Source organism: Antechinus flavipes, chromosome 3, assembly GCF_016432865.1.
Source record: "Antechinus flavipes isolate AdamAnt ecotype Samford, QLD, Australia chromosome 3, AdamAnt_v2, whole genome shotgun sequence".
Lineage (NCBI taxonomy): Eukaryota > Metazoa > Chordata > Mammalia > Dasyuromorphia > Dasyuridae > Antechinus > Antechinus flavipes.
Window position 1 is genome coordinate 210,586,583 of NC_067400.1, and position 27,245 is coordinate 210,613,827.

The window sequence follows — 27,245 nt, forward strand, 5'->3', positions numbered from 1 at the left end:
CTTTAAAGTTCTTAAAAACAAGTCACAGCTAAACAAAAAAAAACCCTTAAAAAAAAAGTCAAGGATTTTATATAACCACATCAATTTTACAATGTAATATGTGAGATTTGAAGTTACAATGGAAACAAGATGAGGGAAATGCAAATTGGATAGCAGAAAACCTTACATAATTTCTGTCATTGCAAGGTAGCATATGTGTTCATAAAACCAACATAAACATTATGGATTTAAATCACACACCAAATCAGCAATTCAACATTAAATTGAGAAAATAGTTTAATGTGTCTTTTTAAAGGAAATAAGTTTTTTTTTTTGAAATAAAATGAAACAATGGTTATGAAGTCCAGCGCCACCATGCCACTTTCATTCTGTCCCAAACAGCTGTAAGAGAATCAAAAGCAGGACGGACATCCAAGATGGTAAACTGATAGTCCTTATTTACTTCTCCACCATCATAATAATCAATAACATATCTAACTTCTGTTCCACAACGATTAATAATCCAGTCATGTCTGTCAAAAGGTAATTCATATCTGAAATGAAAACATGCTAGTCAGTACAGGCTCTGTATGATCAATTAAGTAATTAAGTATTTATAACACTTACATTGTCCTCAAGGAATTTATCAACTATTTGCAGAAATAAAACACAGAAAACAGAGAACCATATAATATCAAGTAAGCAGAAGTGGGGAGATATTAAATGCAATGTACGCAGTAGCTGTCAGGGGAAGGTGGTCTCATATGGGAGAATTGAGATTACAACTTAACTCTGAAGGATTTAGGTCAGATGGAAAAGGAAGAAAATATTACAGGAAAGAGTACCAGCAGTGGAAAAAAAGTAAAGTATATGGGAATAAGGTACAATATTTTTAAGTCTAGTGAAATGAGACCAGCTTCACAGGATTAATGAGATTACTAGAACTGATGTTGGATAGATAGGGTAGGGACAAATTATCAAGGACCTTGAAAGCCAGGCAGGAAAAAATGGACTTGACATGGTAGAATGAGGATAGCTACTATATGTTGTTGAGCAGAGAACTAACAGTGAGAACAGGATTTATATAATTTAGACAGACAAGGGTACAGAGAATAGAATGAAGGTAGAAAAGCAAGATAGAGACTGCTATGATAATTCAGGTATTAACTGATTAAGAGCCAGAAAAAGTCCAAGTGGTAGGAGTGATAAGGACCAAAATCAAAAAATGTTGCTACTCCTGAAAAAACTAGTGGGAGTCAGTTTTAGGAGGAAAGATGCAGATTTTTATCTTGGTCTTGTAAGCCTGACATGTTAAGTGAAAAAGTTATACAGGCAACCGGAAATATGTGAATGCAGTAAAAGTTAGGGCAGGAAATGTAGATATATGAATCATTTAGCACAGTAATAAGTCATACTCAAATGTGAGTTAATCCCCTGAGAGTAGGAAATGAAAAAGACAAAGAAACCTGGGAAGAAAGTTTTGGGGTTCAAGATGTCACCCATGATTAAGATGCAGAAAGTATAAGCAATATTATCCTAATAATGGTCCCTATCTTCATAATAATAGATAATTTTATCAATTCTCTCTTCCTCCTGAGAAACACAGAATATAAACTGATTAGCACTCATTCAACCCCATACCTGACAGCATTTCCTTTATAACATTTTTAACCAATAGAGCATTTGGCTTGGTTAGAGATCTCTGAGGATGAAGAATGTACTTCTTTGTGACAACTTTAGTTTAAAGATGTTGCTTAAATCAAATTGATATCAGTTTCTTTTTACTCTCTCCTCTACTTATGTGGCTAAAATCTCTTTTCCCTTTCTACTTGTCTCATTACTCCTTTTTCATATGCACTGGTTTCTCTTCCTTCTATCTCTTAAACTTGGGGAAAAAACAAAAACCAAAATGTGCTTAGCCCTCTTATTTTGAGCTCATTATCCACTTTCATATCTTCTATGACTTCCAAATTTCCAGCTCTAGCTTTAAACTCCTGTGAAAAGCTCAAGTTTCACATTTCTATATTTCTATCAAAATTTCTCTCCATACCTGCAAGTTGACATGCTTCAAATATCTAGAATAAAATTTATGATTTTATGTCAAGAATGAATGAGAACATTATTAAATTCTACTGATTTTTACTTTTTCATTATATATTCTCACCATCTAATTCAGGATCTCATTCTTCACCCTGATTATTATAAAAAAAAATAACGAAAATAAACACTCCTTATTGATTCTCCTGCTTCCAAACTCTCCCAACCCAATTTCTCTCTAGTTATGAAAATCTTCTCAACTATAGAGGAACAGATTATTACTTTGCTCAAAAACCTTGTGTGACTTAACCAAATTAATACTGCATAAATTCCTTGGCCTGAAATTCAAAGCCTTCTACAATATAATCCTAACTTATTCTATAGTCTTACTATTAATGCATTCCTCTACATGCAATCTATCTTTCAGCCAAATGAGGTTACTCATCCACCTGCTACTCTTCTATCTTCTACATCTGTCTTTCTTTATGCCATCTCTAGTTATGGAAAATTAAATCTTCTTTCTACCATAGCCACCTACTGAAATCTTTCTATGTCTCCAGTGTTTAATTACGGTAGCACCTTCTAAGTGAAGCTTCTCCCAATCATCTCAAGATGATGTTTAGTATACCTATCCTAAGGGAATAAATATCTGTTGAATTGAATTAGGATAGGTTGGTCTCTATTAAAGGCTTTAAGCCAAATTCAATATAGCTGGTTTAGCTCCGATGATATTCTGCTATAGATAAGCATGTTTAAAATGTGCTAAACTATTATTTTTTTAATGAAGGAGCCAATCCTGAACATATATTCTAAAGGTAGGTGGATACAATATACACAAGTTAATTAAACTTCTGAACTTTTGTACAAGAAACTAACCAATAATTGCTAATTAACATACATCCTTATATATCCCAGGACAAGGCAGTCTTTAGAAAAGTGATTAAAACATACAATGTACAGAAAGAATATGTACCTTTGAACAGATATTAAGGTTTCAAAAGATAGAATTCAAGCAATACTTCCTATCCTTTTTAAAGACAAATAAACAAATAAATAAATTTTAGTTCACATTTTATAATATTCTGGGTAAATTTCAGAACCATATGCCAACTTAAAACCATTAAAAGAATTTCTGGACTGCAACCTACCCCATCCACGAGCGAATTCTGGCTCTTGGTGAATAGTCCTTAGCTTTACCTCCAAATCGGATCAGTGTTGGCCCACATGGACACTCACTGCAAATACAAATGAAATGACAACCAATTAAAATAGGTCCTTAACTTGTAAAAATATAATGTAATATTTGCAGACCATATTTTACAGTATTCTACATCCTAGCCATTAACAACAACATTATCATCATCATAATCCTTCTAAGGTCCCTCCCCACTCTAAATCTAAGATCCTAAGAACTAAATAATATAATGAAAGTATAGGGAATCTATGAAGATTTTTTTTTTTTCTTTTCAAATCACTCCTAAGGGCAGAAAATATTCTCTAATATGGTAAAGAATTAATTATGACTAGAGATGGTCTGAGAAAATCAAAATTGTTTAGGAAGCAAAGTTCAAGAAATAGATTCTTAGAAATACAAAGTTAGGCATGCATAAGAAGACTGCATGAGGTGAAGACAAAAAATATTGAGTAAATTATGCAACTTTATCCTTTTAACTACTACAATGATGAAGATATGGCTGAATTTTGCTACTTCTCTTTACTGTGTGCTAGAAGGAAGAATTCAAAGTATAACAGAATTCAAGAAATACATTCTATTTGTTATCCAATGCTTGCTTATTTATTTATCTTAGGCCTTGGCTTTGTTCTTTTTCTCTTCTTTCAGGTTTAATCTCTTCTACAGAATGATTAAAGAACTGAAAAATAAAATTCAAAGTTCCTCCTAGTAATTCTAAAGCATGCAATAACTATTTTTTAAATGTCTGTTGAATAATAATGTCAATTTTGCAAGTAAATCAATACTTATTAACCATCAATATGGATAAGGCATACAAAATGAAGGGAGCCAATAGGCCCACATAGGAAAACAGAAAGTGACTTTGAAGGAACGTACAACAAGCCTGGAATGGTAGGTGGAAACCAAGTTGTAAAGGACTTTGACTTCCAAAAAGAGAATTTTATATTTCTTCTATAAAGTAAGAGGAGGTGGCTAGAATTTGTGGAATAATATTATGTGTATATGGTCAGACCTATACTGCTGGAATACGACTTTGGCAATTGTATGGAAAGAAGAGAAGCCTGATATAGGAAGAACAGAAAATACAATTGGATAGGAAGTCAAAATAAGTGGCTAAAAGTGAGTTTGGGTTATCTATTATTTTTATTCCATCTATTCTGCCCCATATTAATAATGAAATTAGCAGATTATGCCTTAAGATTATTATGATTAAACTATTTGAAATAGAAACATTCAAACTCTAAAGAGAGGCAGCTGAAGGGTACAGTAGATGAAGAATACTTGAAGACTTGAATTCAGCTTCAAATACTTAATAGCTGCATGAACCTGGGTAAGTCATTTCACTTCTGTCTCAATTTAGTTGTAAAATAGAGATAACAATAGTAACTTCCCCCTTCCAGGACTCTTGTGAGAATCAAAATGAGCCAATGTTTATAAAGTGCAAAGTGCAATACCTGGCACATAGTAAGTGTCTAATAAATGCTTATTCTCCCTTTCCTTTCCTAATGGCAATTTACAAATGGGTATAAATCCGAGAAAGTGCTCATAAGATTCATTAAAAGTTTGTCATACATGTACTTACGTGGCATGAAGAGCTTCCCACTTCAAAATCTCCTTCCAAGCCTGTTCATTATTCTGATTGTGAATCTTAATAATATTATACATATCTTTCTGACTAATGTCATCATCTTTCCACTTCCATCTAGTTTTAAAAAAAAAGGTATTTTGTAGAAATATTACTTTAAAATCTGCTATAAAATTAATCAGTACACATTTTTAATAAGTAATACACAATATATAGACAAGCAATTAAGCTAATTATTTGGTTCTATGCTTTGATTCTTAGGCATTTTCTTACTTGTACAGTTGAAGAATACATAATGAATATTTACCAATAAGCCCAAATTTATTCAGTATATTAGCTGAAAGGAAATTGTTTCATATTTTTGTATAAATTTTATACACACAAATAAACACATATTTAATAAGCTACTAAATATTAGTGAGTTAACAAACCAACCAACCAACCAAAAAAACCCAAGCCTCTTGAAACATTGCCAAATGTGAAGTAAGAATACCTATTTCATTGATGGAACTGATTAATATTCCTCATTTTTTTCAAGTACTTTCCATGAAAACAAGGAATTCCTCCTTCACTATGGCAGGATTCATACATTTTTTTTATTTTTATTTTTCATACATATTTTTATAAGTCATGGTTAAAGTAAGTGATAACTATTAGAAATTAAGTTTTCAAATATCTACTACCTATTTAGGGTAATTCTATAACATCTTTTTTTAACTAAGGTTTTGCTATTTTATTATATGAATAACACACAGGAGTTAGCAAGGAAAGTGGTTTTAACAGTTAAGAAGAAAGACAAGTTCCCCAGAAGAACTCACAATCAAGAAAAGAGATGAAGCCAACAAGTAGGAAGTACATTGGCAGGCTAAATCCATGGAGAAATTTAGCAGATTAACCCCAAAAGAAAAACCTTAAAAGGGACTTAGCTTTAACAAGAAGAAAGATAGTAGTGAGGAAGATGTTGTGGCTTAGTCCAAGAAAAGGCCTTAAGAGAAAATCTACATGATGATCAGACCTCATTGTTTCCTCATTCTTCAATTGTTAAAGAAATCTTTTGAAAAGTAGAGCAAGAGGGGTAGCTAGGTGTCACAGTGGATAGAGCACCAGCCCTGAAGTCAGGACCACAGTTCAAATCTAGTCTCAGACACTTAATGGATGGCCTAGCTGTGTGACCCTAGGCAAGTCACTTAATCCCAATTGCCTCGGTGTGTGTGTGGGGGAGTGGGGTAGGAAACCTGTTTTTAAAATTACACTCACATTCTACTTAACATTATTTACCTACCCTTTTCTTAACATGGCATTCCAAAACATCTGTTCAGAAGGGTAAACCCACTTTTTATCTGAATCTGCCCTAGGAATTGATGATTCTTCCCTAACAGTTGACAATGCAAATGGCTGACCAGGTGCTGGAGTCTGATTAGGCGGCGGCATCTAAACAGAACAATGAGATTGCTGAGATTTTTCAAACATTGGGAAAGTTCTGATACAAAAATAGTTACAAACATAAAGATCAACTGCTAAATTACTAAAATTATAGTTTGACCCCCTTTGGATGAGTATGACTCATCAATCATATAAGCTCATTATTTATTGAACAACTTCTCACACTAAATTTCCTAATACTTCATACTATCTGTCCTCAATAATAATTCTGTATTTTAAACAATCCAAGAAAATCAAACAAATTATTTTTCCCCAATAGTTATTTCTTCTGTATTATATACAATTGCTAAATTTCCTGGTTTAAAATGTCAAATTATAAACTAGTATTTTTAAAAGATATAAGACATATAAGCAATTATGAAATATTATAAAGCATAAATATTTGTAAGATGTTAAATTTTAGAAATGTACACTAGTTAAAAAAAAAAAAAAAAAAGGTATAATGCTGGAAAAGTTGTTTAACCTGTCTCATTTTTCTCCTTATCTGAGTGCCTGGCATGTAATAGGTACTTAATAAATACTTATTCCCCATCACAAAAGATATAATTATATGCCAAGAATGGTGTTTTCTAAATGTATACAGTTTCAATTTTGTAATTTTAACAGAACAATAAAATAGCTCATAAAACAAAAGACCTTTTTTATGCTGTTTAGCATGGAACTTAAGATATTTCACCTTAGGTGAAATATCTTCAACTTAGGTCTAAATACCTAAGCAAGCTCAAAGCTTTTTTTGTGAAAAACTGTGACCATATAAAAAGAAAGCAACTTAACCGAGTCAAATTATTTGAACTCCCTTTAACAAGATTCAGATAATGGTTTGGGCTAAGATAGGTTAATATAAGAAGAAATGTTCATTTGAGGAATTTTGTTTTGGGGTTTTTTTGGGTAAAATTATAGTTGAAGATGTTTGAGCATTATACCTCTTCTATGAAAGATACAAATAATAAATGCTTCCTAAATCTAGTGCCAGGAAAGCTTATCCTAAGTAAAATGCTTGCTTCCTTTTATCACAAAAGATGTATTAGCCTGAGATGTTTTGTCTTAGCTATCAGCAAGCTTAGAACTAAGTGCTCAGTTGCAATAATTAAACTTATCTTAAGTTCATAATAGCATCTCTATTTCTTCTATGAAGTAAAAGTCCTTAACAAATGTTTGTCCTCGAGCTAGTAGTTTTGTATTATTATTTTTCTATAATTAATTTCAGTAAGTTCTTCAAATCCTTTTAGGGAATATATGAGATATAAATTCCAAGTATGTAACTATTTAACAAAAGTGTTGCAAAAATAATCGTTCATTTTTCCAAGCCATGAAGACTTTCAAATGAATTACATTCCCTCTCCCCTTTCCCCCGCCCCTTCCATATTCTTTATATGCTGCTGCTTTTCATCTTATAAATTAATTAGAGGTCAATCCTTCCATATCAGGAGTTGGAGAGCAACTTTTTCTCTAATACAGAAAAGGACTGAAAGATTACTAGACTTTAAAGTAGCACTAGTTGGGTTTTATTTGTGGATTTTTACAATACAAAGGAAGATATGCCAGATAAACATACTTCTAAAAACCAATTCAAATTAGTAACATTTCTGACTTAAAGATTAAGTTCAAGTTCTCCAGTGAATCTGAGCTCCAGTGAATCAGATATGTACATTTTCTCCACTGATGCTGACTGCAACTTATCCATGCTAGCCTGTTTGCCTTCAGATCATGTCCTCCAACAAATTTTTACGGGGATTCCAACTTTGCTTTCTGTAGGCAACGGCTATATCTTGTTATCTCTTTGTTACCATGTCTTAAAACAGATAATTTAACTTTAGTATATGTTATATGCAATTTCCTGTATGGGAGACTCACATGAATCAAATTTTAATTATTAGCATCAAACATACCATGTTTGAAGGGTCTATATTATCCTTATTTTGATAGGCAGCTGATGATACAGGACATTCCACATATTCATATGCTCGATCTTGATGTGCAGGTACTGAATTAGATTGACTTTCACAAGTTTTGTCAGATGAATTTATATTTAACGGACAACCTGAAATTTTTTAAAAACGCAAAAAAAGCATAAATGATGACGATCTTAGTACTCATTACAGCAATATACTTATCTTAATTTGGGGCCAGAGTTAGGTAATGCAGGGAGAATCAAAGCTCTATAAAGGTCCAGAGCATAGAAGGAGAGTATATTTTTAAAAATGAACTTAAGACTAAAAACAATGTAGCAGAGTCAGAATGGATACTAAAGACCATCATATAACACAAAGCTTGACAGATCTGGTGTTCTAATCCTCAAATTTCAGGAGTCAGACTACTTATTATATAATTCAAAGTCACACATTTTAATTTTTAAAAACAAAAATCAGAACCAAGGAAATAGGAGAAGGAACACCGCATCAGGAGGACTTTATTGCAACTCAGTCCCCAAACTGCTAAACTTACTTATATGACTGAGTATTTTTAGTCAATGGGAAAGATTCCTAAATTCCTAATATGTATGTGAAAGATAGTGATGGTATCCAAGGAAGAGTGAGCAGATCCTGAGGGACCTGCACAAACTTTCATTGTGTTTTGTTTTGTTCTTTCAGTTTGGAAATAAAGGGAGCTTTGATGTGCTCCATTTTTCTAACTTGGGCCTGCTTAGGCAACCTAATACAGCATTACCAAAGTTTATCTTTAATGCAAAACTTGCTATGGACATGAAGTCCACTCTTACTCAGAACTCTGTCAACCTTAAATTAATCTGATAGCAGGCATTATACATATGGGACACTAAGCCCAGTCCCATCTTTTATTTTAAGAAAGGCAGAAGAAATGGCACAGTATTTGGAGGGGAGCTTTTTTTTTTTTTTTTTTTTTTTTTTTTTTTGAGATGGAAGATCTATGTAAGGTAAATAAAGTTTAGAACAGGCTTCTTTCCCTAGTGTCAGAAATCAGTGCTCCCCACAAAAGACCTAAGAGCAAAATAATTCAAAATAATATAATTCCAAAAACACTAAATCATAATAATTCAAAAAATTCTTTACTGAGAAGAGAGAAGATAAAAGAATGATTATGAATGACTGAACTCAACAAGTAATTAAATGTCCATTTGTAATGGAAGGAAACGTACAATCCACCACTGTGAATCTGACCTAAGTGGAATGCTAATTTCAGCATTCTGAAAATCTTTAGCTTCAAGCAAAATGTGGTTATTTGGCTGGTATTCATGCAAATTTTAAGAGTTAACTGTGGCATAATTTTGTCTTAGGGGAAAAAGCAATGATTTCCATAGTTCTACTACCAGAAAGAACTACCTCTATCACCAGAATGCAACTCATCTATGACTCAGTAGACAAATCCTAGGGATTTGTTTGAGGCAGGTTAAGTGACTTGCCTAAGGTCAAATGCTATCTTCAGAAATGCCATAGTACTCAATATATTTTACACAAATTTTTTATTTGTATCCCCAATGCCTATCACAGTGTCTACCAAGAACAGTGCTTAACAAATGTTTGTTGACTGACAAAATGAAAATATAAAGCATGGAAATTCCTAAGTTTATATTCTCAACACAAGAAATAAGAAATCACATACCATAGACCAATTCATATACTTTCATTCTATACAGCCTTATAATGACAAGGGAAATTCCAAAGTAAAATATTAATCTCTTCATGTTCACTTTTCATCTAGAGAAAGTTCAGTCAACTAAAATAGTAAATACGTATGAGATAAAATTCAGCTTTGTGTTAAGACAATCCATTTGGAAGTAAACAAATACTAAGATAAATTTATAAGTTCTTAAAAAATAAGTTCTATGATTTGCATATTGTGGGTAAATGTAAATATTATACACCTACCTGATAATGATCAGGAGGAAAATGTAGTAATTAAATGAATTCTTAAGACACCTATTTTAAAGTAAAATCACAATGGTCTAGAACCTCTAGTTTGCTATTATTATTTTAAACCATTTTAAAAGGATTTATGCTTTTGGATTTTCTTAAACAAGGAGTTACCTTTTTCTTTTTTTTGGTGCATTGGGCATCCTGAAGGTGGAGAACCTGCTTCATGCTGTGAAGCAGTGGAGACCTGCACTGCAACAGCAGGAGTGGATGTGGACATACCCATAGTCTGAATCACCTTTTGAAAAACAATTTTACATCTGTTTAAAACAAACAAAAAACAATCCAATTAATTTTCAAAGGATGTCCTTCAAAAGATACCTTTTTCAGCTACAATCTATCCTATATAAAATCTCAATTGTCAGGACAGTAAAGATCTCAATATTGGCAATATCGATGGAAGATGGAAATAATTTTCTGCATATCTTCCCCACCCAACCTTCATAAGTGTTGTACTTATGTCCCCTATTATCAGGCAAAAACTGGTGGATGGGAAGAAAACACAAGTAACTTCAAGTAGTGAAAAGAAATCAATGTTCGATGTGAGGCTCCGGATTCAATCCAAATTCTATCTTGTAATCAACAGCTGACATTGGAGAAGTCACTTAATTTGGGTATCAGTCTCCTCATCTATACAGTGGGGGCAGAGGGATCTGGTAAAGTACAAGGGATTGGGATATAGAGGCCTTTGAGAAGGATACCCTTTAGATTAAGAAAGGCATAACCTTCAGGATGAGAGAAAAAAAGCGGGCGGAGGAAGGGAAAGTCGGCACACCACGGTCAAGCAACGAATGGAAGCCGGGGAACCAGGCGAAGGAAATCTATTCTCTTACTCCCCCCGACTGAGGGCTTGTCAGAGAGCACCGATAGATGAATGGTCACCAAGGAAAGAAAAGTGGCGCTAGGAAAAGGAAAAGAGGACAGGAGAGAAAGAGGTAGGGGTCGGGGAGAGAGACAGGGAAAGAAGAAAGGGGTTCGGCGCTTCTGGAGACCCTTCCTAGAGCCGAACGCGCCACTCTCACCCACCTGTCCCGGGCCTAGCGAGCCGTAGTAGCTGGAGCCCAATGTCCCTCTTGACCCTGAGCCCGCTCCCGTGCTCTTTCTTCCCTTCTCCTGCTTTTCCCTAGCGTCCCAGGCCCCGCCTTTCCCCTCCTTGCCTCCTCCCACCTCTCCCCGCCCACTCAAGCCCGGAAAGCAAAGTTTCTCGGGCAGAACCAGCGTCTGCCTCTGTAGCCACCTCTTCCTCTCTCACCTTCAGCTCCTCAGCCTATTCGCGCTTCCTCTTTTCGTCAACTTACTTCCTCTTGTCGAGGCGGGACTTCCGTTATCTAGAGGGCCGGTGAAACGGCCTAATGAGGGGAGGGGGAGAGGCAGGGCTGAATTTAGCCACGCCCCCTTTTCCTCGCTTTGCTTTACTCTTCTTTTACGCCTCCTTGAAGTTTTCTTTCCACTTTTCCGGGCGCTCCTGAGTGTGTGGGAAAGCTGCGGGGTGGTTTGCTTTTAGGCAAAGGAAAAAAAAAGAAAGCAGAAAAGAAAGATCAACTCTAGTATTAGGTGGATCCAGTTCTTAAAATCCCATCTCATTAGGTTGAAATTAGATTAGTTCCTTGAGGGCAAAAGAGTCTGCTCTCTTTTTGTGTCCTGGCGCTAAATAAGCCCTGGGGCTACAAGGAAAGGCCTGACCCTCCAGTCTAGGAGTTTAATGTCTAATAGTGAAGACCACAAGTAAATGACTATATAAACAATTATGTGTAATTTATATAGGGGATAAATTGGAAATAGCTAATGGAGAGAGGGCACTAGAATTAAGGAATTCTTTTTAGAATGTACAGATAAAGAAAATTTTAAAATATATTTTCCCTAGTTACATTTAAAGCACTTGTTTACATTTATTTTTAAAACTTTGAGTTCAGATTCTCTTCCTTTATCCCTACCCCAAACGCTCATTAAAAAAGCGCCTGTGAAGTTAATGCAAAATTTTCCCATAAAAGTCTTATGAAAGAAAACAAATTTCATCCCTAAAAAACAAAACAAAACAAAAACCCTTAAGGAAAAAAAAAGTATAAAACAGAGAGTATGCTTCAATCTGTATTCAGGCACAATCAGTTCTTTCTCTGGATATGGATAGGATTTTTCATTATAAGTCCTTCAGAATAGTTGTGGATAATTATATTGCTGAAAATAGCAAAGTTATTCACAGCTAATCATCCCACAATATTGCTATTACTTTTGTAGACAGTACATTTCACTTTGCTTGTGTTCCTGGAGGACTTTACAGTTTTTCTGAGAGCATCCTGCTCATCATTTCCCAAAGAACAATAATATTCCATCTGTGAGGCTCGGAACAATGAGTGGTCACCATTTAATAAAAAGCTGGAGATATACTTAGGAGCAAAACGAAAGTTTATTACACTCCCAGAAACCTGTGCTCCTCCAGCTGGACAAGCAATAGAAAGGTACCTTTTGGGACAGGTTTTACACTTTAAATAGTCTGTAACACAAATACCCTTCCCACCACTGACCATCATCCTCATTGGTTGAGGGTTTTATATTCTTAAAAAACAAACAAAAAAACCCGGAAAATACCCAGGAAATTGAACTTTGGCCAATAAGTACATAGTTGCCCATATTTGAGCAAGATAGGAAGAAAATGATGTCAGGGGAGGATAGCAGGAAGGGGATTTAGGTACACCCTTGAGTGCCCAAAGATCTTCAGGACTACTCCAACTCAGGAGTAAATGAAGCCTTACTTGATTTTCACAGCTGTTTTGAGAGATTTTACTCTAGCTGGGTCACATCCTAATCATATAACACCATTTATTTGGCTATTCCTTAAATGATGGACATCCCCTCAGTTTCCAATTATTTTTGCCCTGAAAAGAACTGCTATAAATATTTTTGTACATTTAAGTCCTTTCCCTTTTTTAAAATCTCTTTTTAAATTCTTGAATAGCAGTGCTATTGTTAGGTCAAAAGATATGCATGATTTTATAGCTCTTTGGGCATAGTTCATATCTTTTAATCATTTATCAATTGATAGCTCTTTTTTAAAAAAAATAAATTTGACTCAGTTTAAGAAATGAAGCCTTCATTAGAGAAACTTGCTTCAAAATACTATTCACAACTACTCTTGCTAACTGTATTTCCTTCCTATTTACTCTCTTTTCACTCTTTCCCTCAGAAGTTGCTTCTGACCACTCCTTCCCCCAATATGCCCTTTCTTCTATCACTCTTCCCCTTCCCTCAACTCTTTTTTCCTCCTACTTTCCAGCAGAGTAAAATAGATTTCTATACCTATGTTGAGTATGTTATTTCCTTTTTGAGCCAGTTCTGATGAGAGTAAGATTCACTCACTCATCCTCTCTTCCCTTTCACTGTAAAAGTTTTTTCTTGCCTCTTTTATGGCAGATAATTTATACTATTCCATTTCTCCCTTTCCATTTCTCCCAATTCATTCCTCTCTCACCTCATGAGTTATAGAAATTTTTAACAAGTGTTTTAGCTTTGACTTTAAAATCTAAAAAAGGAAATAACAGCATTTAAAAAAATCTAAATGATGTGGATTTTGAAATGAACTTATTCTCTTCCTACATCAGGAAGAAACCCATCTGGCTATATTAGGCATCACCAAGTCCCAGACTATCCTATTTGTATGGAGTGATATAAGAACAGAATTCTAATCAGCCTCCATTGTCTATCCCTCCAACCTCTGAGCATCTTTAAACAACCTTTGAGATATTGACTAGAATATCTTTAGACAGGTCTGGACCTGACTCCTCCCTGATCCTTCCCTCTGAGCTACCAACCTCTTCCCTGGTACTTCCTTTCCTCTCCTGAGGCTACATTTCCTCTATAAATCTGTGTATGGTCTACACCATCTTTGCTGGACCCTTTTTTAAATGTATGTTAAATCCAATATATGCACACATATTTATACTATTGTGCTGCACAAGAAAAATCATATCAAGACAGTAAAAAAAAAAAATCAGAATAAAATGCAAGCAAACAAAAATGAAAAGAGTGAAAATGCTATGTTGTGAACTACATTCAGTTTCCACAGACCTCTCCATCACTGAACAATTGCAACTGGTTTGAATCATCTCATTGTTGAAGAGAGCCATGTCCATCAGAATTAATCATCGTATAATCTTGTGGCTGTATATAATGATCTCTTGGTTCTACTCATTCCCTTAGCATCAGTTCATGTAAGTCTCTCCAGGCCTCTGTGAAATCATCCTGATGGACGTTTCTTATAGAACAATAGTATTCCATAGCATTCATATACCATAATTTATTCAACCATTCTCCAATTGATAGTTATCTATTCAGTTTCCAGTTTCTTGCTACTACAAAAAGGGCTGCCACAAACATTTTTGCATATGTGGGTCCCTTTCTCTCCTTTAAGATCTCTTTGGGATATAAACCAAGTAGAAACACTGCTGGGTCAAAGGGTATACATAGTTTGATAATTTTTTGAGGGTAGTTCCAAATTGCTTTGCTGGACCCCGTTTGTATTAACCACAACATTTTGCCTCTTGCTGTCTTTCCTTCATTTCTCCTTCCTCCTTCCCTATGCCTCATGGTGACTCTCCTTGTTATAACTAACTCTTTTAGGGGCTAAACTCCTCTATGGATTTAGCCTTATCAATCAATGGCATATTCACACCTCATGGCATATTCCTTTAATGGCTTCTCCCCAATTTTTTCTTGCTAATCCTATTGCTCTCTCAAATCTATTTCATATTTAACACTCCAAGTGCCTATTTTATCTCTTCCTTTGATCTGTAACTTCTTGTCCTAAATAAATTTCCCTTTTGGAAAAGAGAATGGCCATTGTGAATTTGTCACATGTTTATTTTGAACTAAGAATTGCTATCCTAATCTCATTACAAAGATAAACTTAATTTGATACATACTGAGAAATGATTATATGAAAATAATAAAAATATTTTGCATAATTTTGATTCTAAAAATTTAAATTGGGTTCGTAAACCATACTCAATTGATATATGAAAGTGTCAGTTAATCTGTCATGAAAAGTTCAAGAAGAATTTTCTGACTTATCAAGAGATACAGGAAGTTTCCTAAAAAAATCATTAAATACATTTTGGCTTGGGCTTATAACATAATTTCTAACAATTTCTGAAATGTCTCTAAACATACTTGTGTCATTTTGTACTATGTATTTAAACAAAGCAGTATTCTTAGCACTGATGATTATAAAATCAAAATATCATTCAACTCTGAAAAACATTGAAGATGCTCTATATTTTGCAGTATTAAATGTTCCACCAAAATTTGATTTTTGATAATATACAAATTAATAATAAAATAAACAAGTACATTCATCTCATTAGCATGCAAATTTGCTTTGATGTTTAATAAATGGTGACATTGTATGTATGCTAAAGAATTATTTTAAAATTTATTTTTAAGCCATTCTCCAATTGATAAATGGTCAAAGGATATGAACAGGAAATTTTCATATGAAGAAATTATTTCTAGTCATATGAAAAGTCATATAAATCACTACTGATTAGAGAAATGCAAATTAAGACAACTCTGAGATACCACTACACACCTCTCAGATTGGCTAAGATGACAGGAAAAAAGAATGATGAATGTTGGAGGGGATGTGGGAAAACTGAGACACTAATACATTGTTGGTAGAATTGTGAATGCATCCAACCATTCTGGAGAGCAATTTGGAACTAAAAAATTTATCAAATTGTGCATACCCTTTGATCCAGCAGTGTTTTTATTGGGCTTATATTCCAAAAAGTTCTTAAAGAAGGAAAAGGGACCTGCATGTGCAAAAATGTTTGTGGCAGCCCTTTTTGTAGTGACAAGAAACTGGAAGCTGAGTGGATGTCCATCTGTTGGAGAATAGCTGAATAATATATGGTATATGAATGTTATGGAATATTATTGTTCCATAAGAAATGATCAGCAAGATGATTTTAGAGAGGTCTGGAGAGACTTACATGAACTGATGCTAAGTAAAGTGAGCAGAACCAGGAGATCATTGTACACAGCAACAAGAAGATTATATGATTATCAATTCTGACTCTTTCCAACAATGAGATGATTGAAGTCAATTCCAATGATCTTGTAATCAAGAGAACCATCTGTATCCACAGAAAGAACTGTGAGAACTGAGTGTGGATCACAACGTAGCATTTTCAGTCTTTTTGTTGTTGTTAGCTTGCAGTTTATTTTCTTTCTCATTTTTTTCTTTTTGATTTGATTTTTCTTGTGCAGCAAGATAATTATTTAAATATATATGCATATATTGAATTTAACATATATTTTAACATATTTAACATATATAGGGGAAGAAGTAGAGGGAAGGAGGGGAAATTTGGAACAAAAGGTTTTGCAAGAGTCAATGTTGAAAAATTATCCATGCACATGTTTTGAAAATAAAAAAAAAAACTATTAATAAAAAATTTAAAATATTTTTTGTGATTTATTATCATTGAATGTCTAATTTGTATAGCTATTTTATATAATATACTTATATATAATGCATATATATGTACACACACACACACACATATATATAAAATGTATTTTATATTGACCACCTCATTTATATTCAGGATCATGTAAAAATTTCTCAGGTGAAACAGAGTCTTCAGTAGAAAAAGTTTAAGGAACCCTGGTTTAGAGTTCTATTCATATAACTTAACCAGGATTATACTGCTATAGGTTTTGAAGAGAACTAAAATTTGATTTGAAGACCAGCTATTACATAATTCTTCTTCTATACATTAGTATCTTGAAAGATATATTTATTTTGAGTACAGACTTATTTGGGAAGGAAAAGAAGACACTAAAATGATTGGCATTTGTGGATTAAGTTAAAAATCCTTTTTCTTAAGAATTTGTATTAGTCTAGTCCTATGGTCAGTGATATCAAAATCAAATAGAAATGGGAACCATTGATCCATATCAAAGGATTCCTGTGGACCATTTCATTGATTTGTTTTTAAAATGTAATGTCTAGATTTTATTATATTTTTCATTTATTTTATAAAATGTTATTGCAAAATTGTTACAATTATATTATTGCTATAATAGTATTATTCAATTTTATATTTTATAAAAAGGATTTATATCTTTAAGTATAATAAAATCCTATCTCCAGCCCCCAACATGAGTTTGGCTAGTTTTTCCCTAAAAGAATGGCACTTGGAAAGAGAAGGGTGAGGAAAGATCTCAGAATGTCTTTAAGGAAATAAGGAATTCTGAGAGGCAAAAGTAAGAGGGAGCATATTTTGTGCCTGAAAGATAAGTTTGTGGAAAAATAAATAGATGGAAGACACACCATTGTTATGGGCCAGAATTCTGAACTTGAAACAAAGGATGCTTACAAGGTACAAACTAAATAGAATTGATGACACAATGGTTATCTAGTTTAGCATGATGTTCTCTAAGTTCAGTATGATTGATTTAATCTCATCAACAAATAATGGTTTCCTAGTGATATAATGATTGGTTTATAATCAGTGTAGAACATATAAGCTAGGAGCCTCAGCCAGGATTCAATTGGAGAGAGGGAGCTCAAGCTCTCGGAACCAAGGACAGAGATAGGCCTCTAAGAAAGCTAACTGGGCCCCAGCAAAGGAGACAAGACTTAGAAAGAGATAATAAAGGATTTGGACTTTAACTCTTGGTTACTTATGTGGTGATTACTCTCTTGAAAAGAAGGCGGCTCCCTTCCACCAAGAGCATTATATACCATCATGTGTGAGGGAAAACAAGAAAACCGATATGATTGGACTGCAGAGTGCACAAAAGGTACCAATGTGGAAAAGTAGGTTAGAACCAGGTTTTTGAAGAGTTTTTAAATGCTAAACCCAGAGAAATACACATTTTTAATTCCAGATATTTATTTTCCCATAGAACATGGAAACTAAAAAAGCTACCTATGTTACTGGAAAGACTTAAAGGAACAAGAAATTGCAAACCTCTTCTTGGATTCTATCTGGTGAACAAGGAGAAATTGGCACTTAATGATTGCTAAATAGACCTTTAGGTTTGGAGTCAGGAGGTTCTGAATTAATTTCTAATCTCAGACAATCACTAGCTGAGTGACTCTGGGCAAATTGTTTAACCTCTGCCTAATCCACTGGAGAAGGAAGTGGCTAACTATTCCAATATTTTTGCCAGGAAAACTCCATAAAGGCTCAAGAAGTATCTGATTTGACTGAATGGCTGAATAGCAACAATTACAATACTTACATAGTTTTAAGGTTTACAAAGAACTTCACAAATATTGTAAATTCTTATCCTAATAACAACTCTGGGAGGTAGATGTTATTTATTATATGCATTTTGTATATAGCACTTAATATACCTAATATCATAGCTAATGAGAGTTTGAGGCTAGAGTTGAACTCCCAAGTCCAGGTCCAGAGCTCTATCCATTGTAACAATTACTTGGCCCACATAGTATAAACAAATAGGAATTCCAGAAGAGTTAATAACTATGTAAAAATGTTCTTGTAATGAAAAATATCTTTATTCATGATTAAATGGCAGACATTTATATTATAATTTCAACTTTATATAAATGTGAAAGCATATTAAAACATCTTTTTAAGTTCAAGTAAACATATTAAGAAATAAACATTTCTCCAATATAAAGTTATTCATACACTTAACAAAAGAAAGGAAACTTTATTAGTACTTAATTAAACTTACTAAGAAGCATTATTGTTTCATTGTTCAATTATGTCCAAACACAGAATGCCAAGAGCTTCCATGGGGTTTTCTTGGCAAAGATACTACAGTGGTTTGCCATTGCCTTTTGCAGTGGATTAAGATAAACAGAGATTAAGTGAGCGACCTAGGGCCATATATGTAGTAAATATCTGAGACCACATTTGAACTCTGGTCTTTCTGACTCCAGACCTAACACTCTATCCTTTGAGCCATCCTTTATCAAATCCTTTTTCTTAGCAAAGTGTAAAAAGGTCCAGAATGGAAACTGAGGAAAACAAAATGGATTAAGCAGAATGAGAAATACTTCAGGTCTAGTTAAGATCATTGCCAATCATAGTCTCAGAATTTTTAATTTGACACAAGAGTCTGATACATATTTCATTTGTTTTAAAATAACCTTTTTGATAGGAATTTTTTTAAAAGCCTAAGATTATTTACTGTAGGGACAGTATACTGGTAGATGTGGTCTTTATTTTGATCACTGTTTTTGTTATTATGCAGTAGTCGTTCAATTCCTGGGAGTGGTGGGGAAATAGAATATGTGGAAATATCTGTAATATCTGTTAAAAAAAAAAACCCACCACCAACAAAAATGAAACTTTTAAAACCCATTGTATTTAAAAAAATCCACTGTATTTTAAAGTTCTGATATCTATCTTGTGTGTATGTACATGTACACACACATTTCAAATTTAAAAAGTGAATTTTACTGATATTTTCTTATATGTGTATATATGTATGCACACATACATATGTATATGCATATACATATATACATATGTGTGATTAAAATGATCCCACTCACAATAATAGAGACTGAGGCAAAGCTCTGAGCCAATGGCACTTTATTAAAGGGTCTATGGTAGCCTCTAAGGAAGTAGACCTCAGATCTTCCTCATAATCTGAGCTCTCTCTTCCTTCCAGGGTCTTATTTTTTATAGGGCTAGATGTCCAGTCATTCTAGAACAGCTACACCAAATACAGAATAATTCCATTAATTAATAAGTGATGCATAAGCTAAAATAAACAAAATAATATGTCAGCAATGTCAAAAATTGGATGGACAGGACTTCCTTAGTTTGAGCAGAAAGAAATGGTACAAACTATCATAGTCTGTGACTGAAGTGGTCATAAGATGGTCACCTGCTCCTACTGGACAAGTGATTGGTCCAGAGATACAAAAATATTTTGAGGGACTTTCCATGTAGTTATCATCTCTTTCATGTTGGAGTTGGTCACTATGACAAAGAAAAACATAGGTGTAGGCCATTTAGTTAAGTTCCTATAGTTAAGCAAGTGAAGTTCACTTAAAGTTAAGTCTCCGTTCACTTGCTGAGAATCTGCAGCTCATAGCCTTGGGGATGGTGGTGCCATTGAAAGAAATAAGGAAGTTCAACAGAGTTAGATTTGAGAAGAAAGATTAAGTTCTGTCAGACTCATTTGATGTACTGGTTAGTTTTGTTAAACTAATTTTATCTACTTTTTTTTTCTCCTCTTTCTTACAAAATATGGCTTGCTGGATAGAAGAGAAGAGAAATATATTCAAGTGTGAAAATTATGTAAAAGTGAAAGATATCAATTAAATTTAAAAAAATACAATGTTATGTTGCCTTAAGAAAATATAAATGTCAAGAAGAAGAAAGATGAAACATCTGATGTAATCTGTACTTCTAAGGGTAAAATATAGTCAGTTCTTGCTAACCTATTTTTTCTTGTTGTTCTGAATGGAAATTATCTTGATTTATGATGTGAGGTTTGGTCTAAGTCTGATTTCTACGAGACTACATACTAATTTTCCCAGTAGTTTTTGTTAAATAATAAATAATAAAATTGGGTAAGATGTAATAAGATTGGGAATGTGGAAGAAGCAGATTATAAAGAACTTTGAAAAAAGCATTTTATATTTGATCCTAGAGGTAATAGGTTTCCACTAGAATTTATTGAGTAGGGAAGTGACATGGTCAACTTTAGGAAGATTAATTTGATAGCTGAGTAGACAAAGGACTGGAGCAGAGAGCAGCTTGTGGCAAGCAGACCAATCAGGAGGCTGTTGTTATAGTCCAGGCCTGAAGTGATGAGGGCCTGCATCCAAGGTCATAGCAGTGTTAGAGAAGATTAAGAGGGTGAATAAGAGAGATAAAAGAAGGTAAAATGGAGAGGTCTTGAAAATGGATTCGATATGGGAGTGGGGAGTGGGGAGAATGAAGAATCAAGAACAATACCTAAGTTTTCAGCTGGGTGATTGGGAGAATGGTGGTGCCCTAGATAATAATAGGGAAATTTGGAAAGAGGAGGTTTGGAGGAAAAATAATGAATTCAGGTCTGAACATACTGAGTTTAAGATACCTGCAGAATATTTACTTTAAGGTGTCTAAAAGAAGTTGGAGATGGCCAGCAGAGAGGGTAAGACTGGATAAGCAAATTTGAGAATTAACAGCAATAGAGCTGATTACTGAATCCATAGGTAATGATGGGATTGCTATATGAAATAGTACAGAGGGAAAAGAGGAGTTATTATTCAGGGACTTTCTATACAAAAAGTAAAAATGGATCATGTAATTAAATACTATCTGTAAAAGTAATAAGATTAGGCCCAAATTTGTATTTTAAAACATACCTTTTAAATTAAAACTAATAAGAAACTATTATGGTTTATGACAAATTACTTTTTGTTTTGTTTTTTTAATGTGCATTTGAGTTTTTATATCACCAATTAGTTTTCTACATTATGTGGTCATTTGCTTGTCAGATTAATTTCTGAAATTACTGTTATTCAAAATAAGATTAATTGAGAATAAGATCATATATGGTCTTAAGGTATTTTTTTTGTTAACCAAGTGAGGCTCTCATTTTAGAAAATAAATGATAATGAAATTCATGGAGCTGTAATAAAATTGAATTCTTTATAGAGCTCCACAGTGAGGCAACACTTATTTTACTCTTTATTAAAACTAAAACATTTGTCTAGAGATTTTGGTTTTCTAATATCTATTTAGCTTCATAATAATTTAAGTGATTAGAAATGAATGCTTATCTTTGCTACTCTATTGTTGCTCTTATTAACTTATAAGAATTAACATAAATAACAAAGAATTTTTTTGTATTATAATCTTCACAAATAATGATATGCTAGTAATTATTAATAATGATAATTATATAGATATATAATTTTTCTTTTTAATTGTTCAAAATGTTCTTTGAATTGATGGATTTCTTTTCATCGCTGTTTTATTTAGTTTTAACAAACTTTTTTTGAGTAATTGTGGAACTTATCTATGAAGTTCAGTAGTGTTTCATCTTTGTTGCAATCATTATTTTACAAGAGGCACATCTTGAGAATCTTATCATTTTTAGAATTCCTTTTCAATTAGAACTTGCTGCTGAACATTCGGAAAGTATGTTTCTTCCTGTTTGGTACCAAAATTTATATTATTAATGAAGGAATCATTAAACAGAATCATTTCTTGTTACATCTTTCACAGACTCCCAAATAATTTACATATCATCATAGGAGACACTTGAAGATAATCTACTCTTAATATTTTGTTCTATCAAATCAAATGCCTTTTTTTTTTTTTTTTAGTAAGTTTGTCTAATCTTTGTATCTCTCAGGTAACTATGACTAAAACTTTTTCATACCTTTGAAGAATGCTTCAAATTTAAGATAGGATATATAGTTTGATGGACAAACTCTAGATGGTTATTAATTATCTGTAATGACTGCATATTTAAAATCAGCCAGAGTCAAGAATTCAGGTTAAGGGAAAAATCTTCAATCTTTATTGAAGTGAAGAGATGAATAAGGATTGTGATAGCAATATGGGTAAGAAAGATTGCGATAGCAATATGAGCAGCTGCAACAGGAAGCCAGCTAACAGAGGGGGATCTGAGCTGAAAAGCTGTCGCAATGGCAAATGCAATCAGTCTCTCCTTCCCCTTCCTTTTCCACTCCCCTGCCTCCACCCCACCAAAATCGTCATTTCCTATACAACACATCAGGACTTGAACAAAAAGTGGGCGGGGGCCATTCTTTCTCCAAGAATATATATTAATAGAATATGGTCCAATTACTATTTAGCCTCACGTGCTTGGGACCTCAGTGCATCAACTCAAGCCTCAGCCCATTACAATTTTCTACTTGTCTGTCTATCTGTCTATCTATCTATCAATATATTTAAAATTTATAAATACACACACCCCACATATATATCTTTACATACATATATGTGTATATATCTATATCTATCTTGAAACAAATCTTGAGCCATGCATATCCTCCCTTAAAGTCATACAGCAAAAGAAGAATTTTCCTGTCCTAATCTCTAAACAACACCATTCATGCCAGCAAGAGCTTGAATAATAATTGTTGCCATAAATGAAGAGTCTTATGCAAATGCCTAGACTTGTAGCTTTTTTCTCCCCACATACTAGATGCTTCAAATTATCTCAATTTTTTCCAAATTTTACAGTTCTCAGAAATTCCAAATTACCAGTTTTACTTTGTTACTCCCCTCTGTCTTTGTCTCTCTCTCATACATATATGTCTTAGTATTATATAATATATACATATGTGTATATATTCAAGATATTCTCTCTATATTAATCTATTGTCAAGGTCTAAAAGATATAAATATATATGTACACATCTATATGTTTACATATATATGTATATATCTCCAGTGCCACATACACATATAGACAATAGATTGAATTAAATGAAAAAAAGAAAGGAGGTATGAAAGATGTTATCAAAGAAGTGTATGACTACAAATGGAGGTAAACTAGTCATGTAGTGAGAGTGAGAGATAAGAAAAGGACTCTATTAGTATTCATCTAACATCAAGATGAAAACTAGAGGAAAGTTCTGAGAGTGTTGGTCTTCCCACAATGAGGACTTTTCAGAGGTGATATAGAGTAAGAAAATAAGGAGTTTGCATTTTATGTCATTTAAGGGAATACCCACATCAAAAGATTCACAGATCTACGTGAGTATTGATACCCTTTCATAACATTACTGTAAGATTTTAGAAGTGTTGTGGAGTTTCCTTTTTCTAGGTTGGACTATTAAGTGTACAACACTGCTAGAAAGGAAATGTAGTACAATATAAAGGAGAATAAACTTGGAGTCAGGACCCTAGGGTTTAAATCATGACTTTGACATTTACTAGCTACATGATCTTAGAAAAAATCACTTGACCTCACTGAGTTTCATTTTCCTTATCTATAAAGATATCATTTTGATATTTGTGTTGCCTGTCTCATGATATTTCACAGAAGAAAGAATTTCTAAAATCTGAAATCACTAGATAAATTTGAGGTATTATATATGATTGGAGTAAATAGTTACCTATCTGGTATGATTTGAAGAGCATCTGAACAGTTTTCCTTGCTCAAAATACCTACTTTACTGTGATTGTCATATTATTTACTCCATTGAATACTAGCTATCAAAAGAAAATATTGGGGGGAAATGAGGTATTATGTTATGTTCACAGAACTTTAGTTTTTCAAATTTGTTGTGCTGTCACCCAGAAGAGAATTGGGATAAGGATGAGGACTAGAGCTATCGTTATATTAATATAACTTTCAAGTGAAAAAATTTCCTCTCCCAGTGTAGGTTGACACTTTTTCTGTAACTTAGAGTCTTAGAGTTTCCTAAAGCATTGAGAGTTGCCTAGTCACACAGTCAAAGAAAGGAATTATGATAATGGAAAATAAGACATATAAGTTTTTATGAGTGTTACAAGAGATAGGAAAAGTTTGGAACACTTGGCTCTTGAAACTGAAATGTAATTCCCTGACCAAGGTATTGGGCTTCTGAAATAAGTTCATCTGCTAGTGCCTTTCTCTTTAAGATGAATTTCCATCTATTCAAATAGATGGAAATTGTATCTCTCAATGCCTTTTGAGGAAAATAACTATTTTTGTCTTTCTTTGTATTCTTGGTATGTGCTTGGTACCCAATATGTCCTTGATAAATGTAATTCAAACTAACGGTCTCTTCATTTTGCTGGTGAAAGTTTTTTTTTTTTTTACTTATATACATTATGTGTGGGTGTGTGTGTATGTGTCCATCCCCAGTTTGAATCACAGAAATAAATAGATAAGTATCTTTGGAATCTTACTCACTTTTCTTCAAGGAGGACTGGTTTTCGCCAAGAAGAAAGAGAACAGGAGTTTGGAATCAAGAAACTAGCCTGTTTTGCTCCCCTTAGAAAAGGGGTACTGGCCTAGAATTATATGTATCTGACCCTGAATATATTACTATTCTTGGGGAAATAATTTGTAACTTCAAACCTCTTTTTCTGATGAGTATTCCTTAATGGAGAAAGAGTGTTGAAAGCAGTATCTAAAGTCATATTGACTTCTTTCCCAATCAAATGAGAGTTACACAAAAAAAATCATCATAATAATGAACAAACTCAATTATTCAAACTAATAACAAACAAAAATAGAGAAGTTATACAGATGAGTATATATCGGATACTTCTCAGAGTTTTCCCATTAGGACTGAGATTTATCAGTTCAACTAAGAAATTCCCTTAATTTACCCAAGGGGAAATTCTACTAAAGTCTCTAGTGTAGCAAAATGAAAATAGGGACAATTTCAAGGTGCCTCATTCTCTCCCAAGGTGCCAGCTTTTCTCTAAAGTCTTCTCTTTCTTCAAGAGCCTCTCCTTGAAGCAAATTGTGAACCATATATATCTTCCCTTGAAACCAGGAAGCAGGAAAATTGTCTTCTTCCAACCTCTAGACAATTTTACCACTAATGCTAGCACAGAGCTTGAGTAATTATTCTTTCTGCAAATAAGGAGAGGCTTATGCAAATGCCCAAACTTTACTCTGAGGTACCCGATGCTTAAATGGCTACCTTCCTTTAATACTAAAAATTCCAAATTATTTGAGTTCTTTTTTCCCCAAATTTTCCAATTCTGAGAAATTCTAAAATATCATTTTTACTTTGCTACTCCTCAAAACGCTCATTTTTAGAGTATTTTTACATACAGGACTTATGTTTTTTGATTGCTGGAATATCTTTGTTCCCTGGGCCTAGGGAAAGCAAATTCTTATCTCTTCTCACCATTGAAAAGTTGTAATAGAGTTAAAATCTAGTTAAGAAGACCAATGAATACAGCTCTTATTCAGAAGAAGAAGAAGAGATATACAGAAAGGACAATAATCAGCTATAAAATACAATTTCCAGATAATTAGACCCAGTTTCTTGATTTGTGCTGATTTTATGTATATAAAGCACTCATTTAAAAAAAAAAAAAAAGAATGCAAGGATAGATTGATTGATTGACAGATGGATGGATGGATACATAAACAACAACTATGTGATTGGTGATACTGCTTGCTTTTTCTTGAGCCCAACTCTACCTGCTTAGTTTTTAAAATCTTGGAAGTGCTAAGGAATCATTATGATTTCTCTCAGCAGATGGTTGTCAACAATTCAGGGTTTGCACAGCTGACTCTCATATAGTTTTCCAACAGGAGAACTGTCCAGTTCCCTAACACAGGCAAAGGAAAGATTTAAACAAATCCACACTTGCTCAGTGGGAACTATGCATTAGTGAGCATCCTTATAGGTAGTCCCACTATCATCACACTTAGGTATTAAAAGTACAGGCTTGCATTCTCCAATTGATAAATGGTCAAAGGATATGGACAGACAATTTTCATGTGAAGAAATTGAAATCATTTCTAGTCATATGAAAAGGTGCTATAAATCACTATTGATTAAAGAAATGCAAATTAAGATAATTCTGAGATACCACTACACACCTCTTAGATTGGCCAAGATGACTGGAAAAGATAAAGATGAATGTTGAAAGGGATGTGGACAAACTGGGACACTGATACATTGTTGGTGGAATTGTGAATGCAAACAGCCATTCTATGGAACTATGCTCAAAAGGTTATCAAATTGTGCATATCCTTTGATCCAGCAGTGTTTCTACTGGGCTTATATACCAAAGAGATCTTAAAGGAGGGAAAGGGACCTAAATGCACACATAATGTTTGTGGCAGTTCTTTTTGTAGTGGCAAGAAACTGGAAACTGAGTGAATGCCCATGGAGAATGACTGAATAAGTCATGGTATATGAATGTTATGGAATATTATTGTTCTATAAGAAACGATCAGCAGGATGATTTTTAGAAAGGTCTGTAGAGACTTATATGAACTGGTGCTAAGTGAAGTGAAAAAAAGCAGGAGATCACTGCACATGGCAACATCAATATTATACGATAATTAATTCTGATGGACATGACTTTTTTCAACAATGAGATGACTGAGGCCAGTTCCAATGATCTTGTGATGAAGAGAGCCATCTATACCCAGAAAGAGACAGTGGGAACTGAGTGTGGATCACAACATAGCATTTTTA

At 33.6% G+C, this 27,245-nt stretch overlaps 1 protein-coding gene across 2 annotated transcripts; it reads right to left on the reverse strand.

The window, feature by feature from the left end:
* Positions 1–258: 258 nt before the first annotated feature.
* LOC127553647 (holocytochrome c-type synthase) lies at positions 259–11,455 on the reverse strand. Of its 2 annotated transcripts, none has more exons than XM_051984537.1 (7): positions 11,379–11,455; positions 10,241–10,386; positions 8,126–8,277; positions 6,076–6,224; positions 4,791–4,910; positions 3,165–3,251; positions 259–533 (listed from the first exon to the last, which is right to left on the reverse strand). In XM_051984537.1, the coding sequence occupies exons 2-7, from the start codon at positions 10,350–10,352 to the stop codon at positions 335–337; spliced, it is 819 nt and encodes a 272-aa protein (XP_051840497.1). In that variant the 5' UTR covers positions 10,353–10,386; positions 11,379–11,455; the 3' UTR covers positions 259–334. The 2 variants fall into 2 exon arrangements, with proteins under 2 accessions (XP_051840497.1, XP_051840496.1); XM_051984536.1 differs by lacking the exon at positions 11,379–11,455 and adding an exon at positions 11,153–11,268.
* Positions 11,456–27,245: the final 15,790 nt, after the last annotated feature.

Bases quoted from the DNA above. Each gene is read 5' to 3' on its own strand.
- LOC127553647 (XM_051984537.1), bottom strand. From the start codon at position 10,352: ATGGGTATGTCCACATCCACTCCTGCTGTTGCAGTGCAGGTCTCCACT. The intron at 6,225-8,125 runs GTATGTTTGATG...TGTTCTGTTTAG, and splicing joins ATATAGACCCTTCAAACATG to ATGCCGCCGCCTAATCAGAC. The intron at 3,252-4,790 runs GTAAGTACATGT...TTGTATTTGCAG, and splicing joins TGGGAAGCTCTTCATGCCAC to TGAGTGTCCATGTGGGCCAA.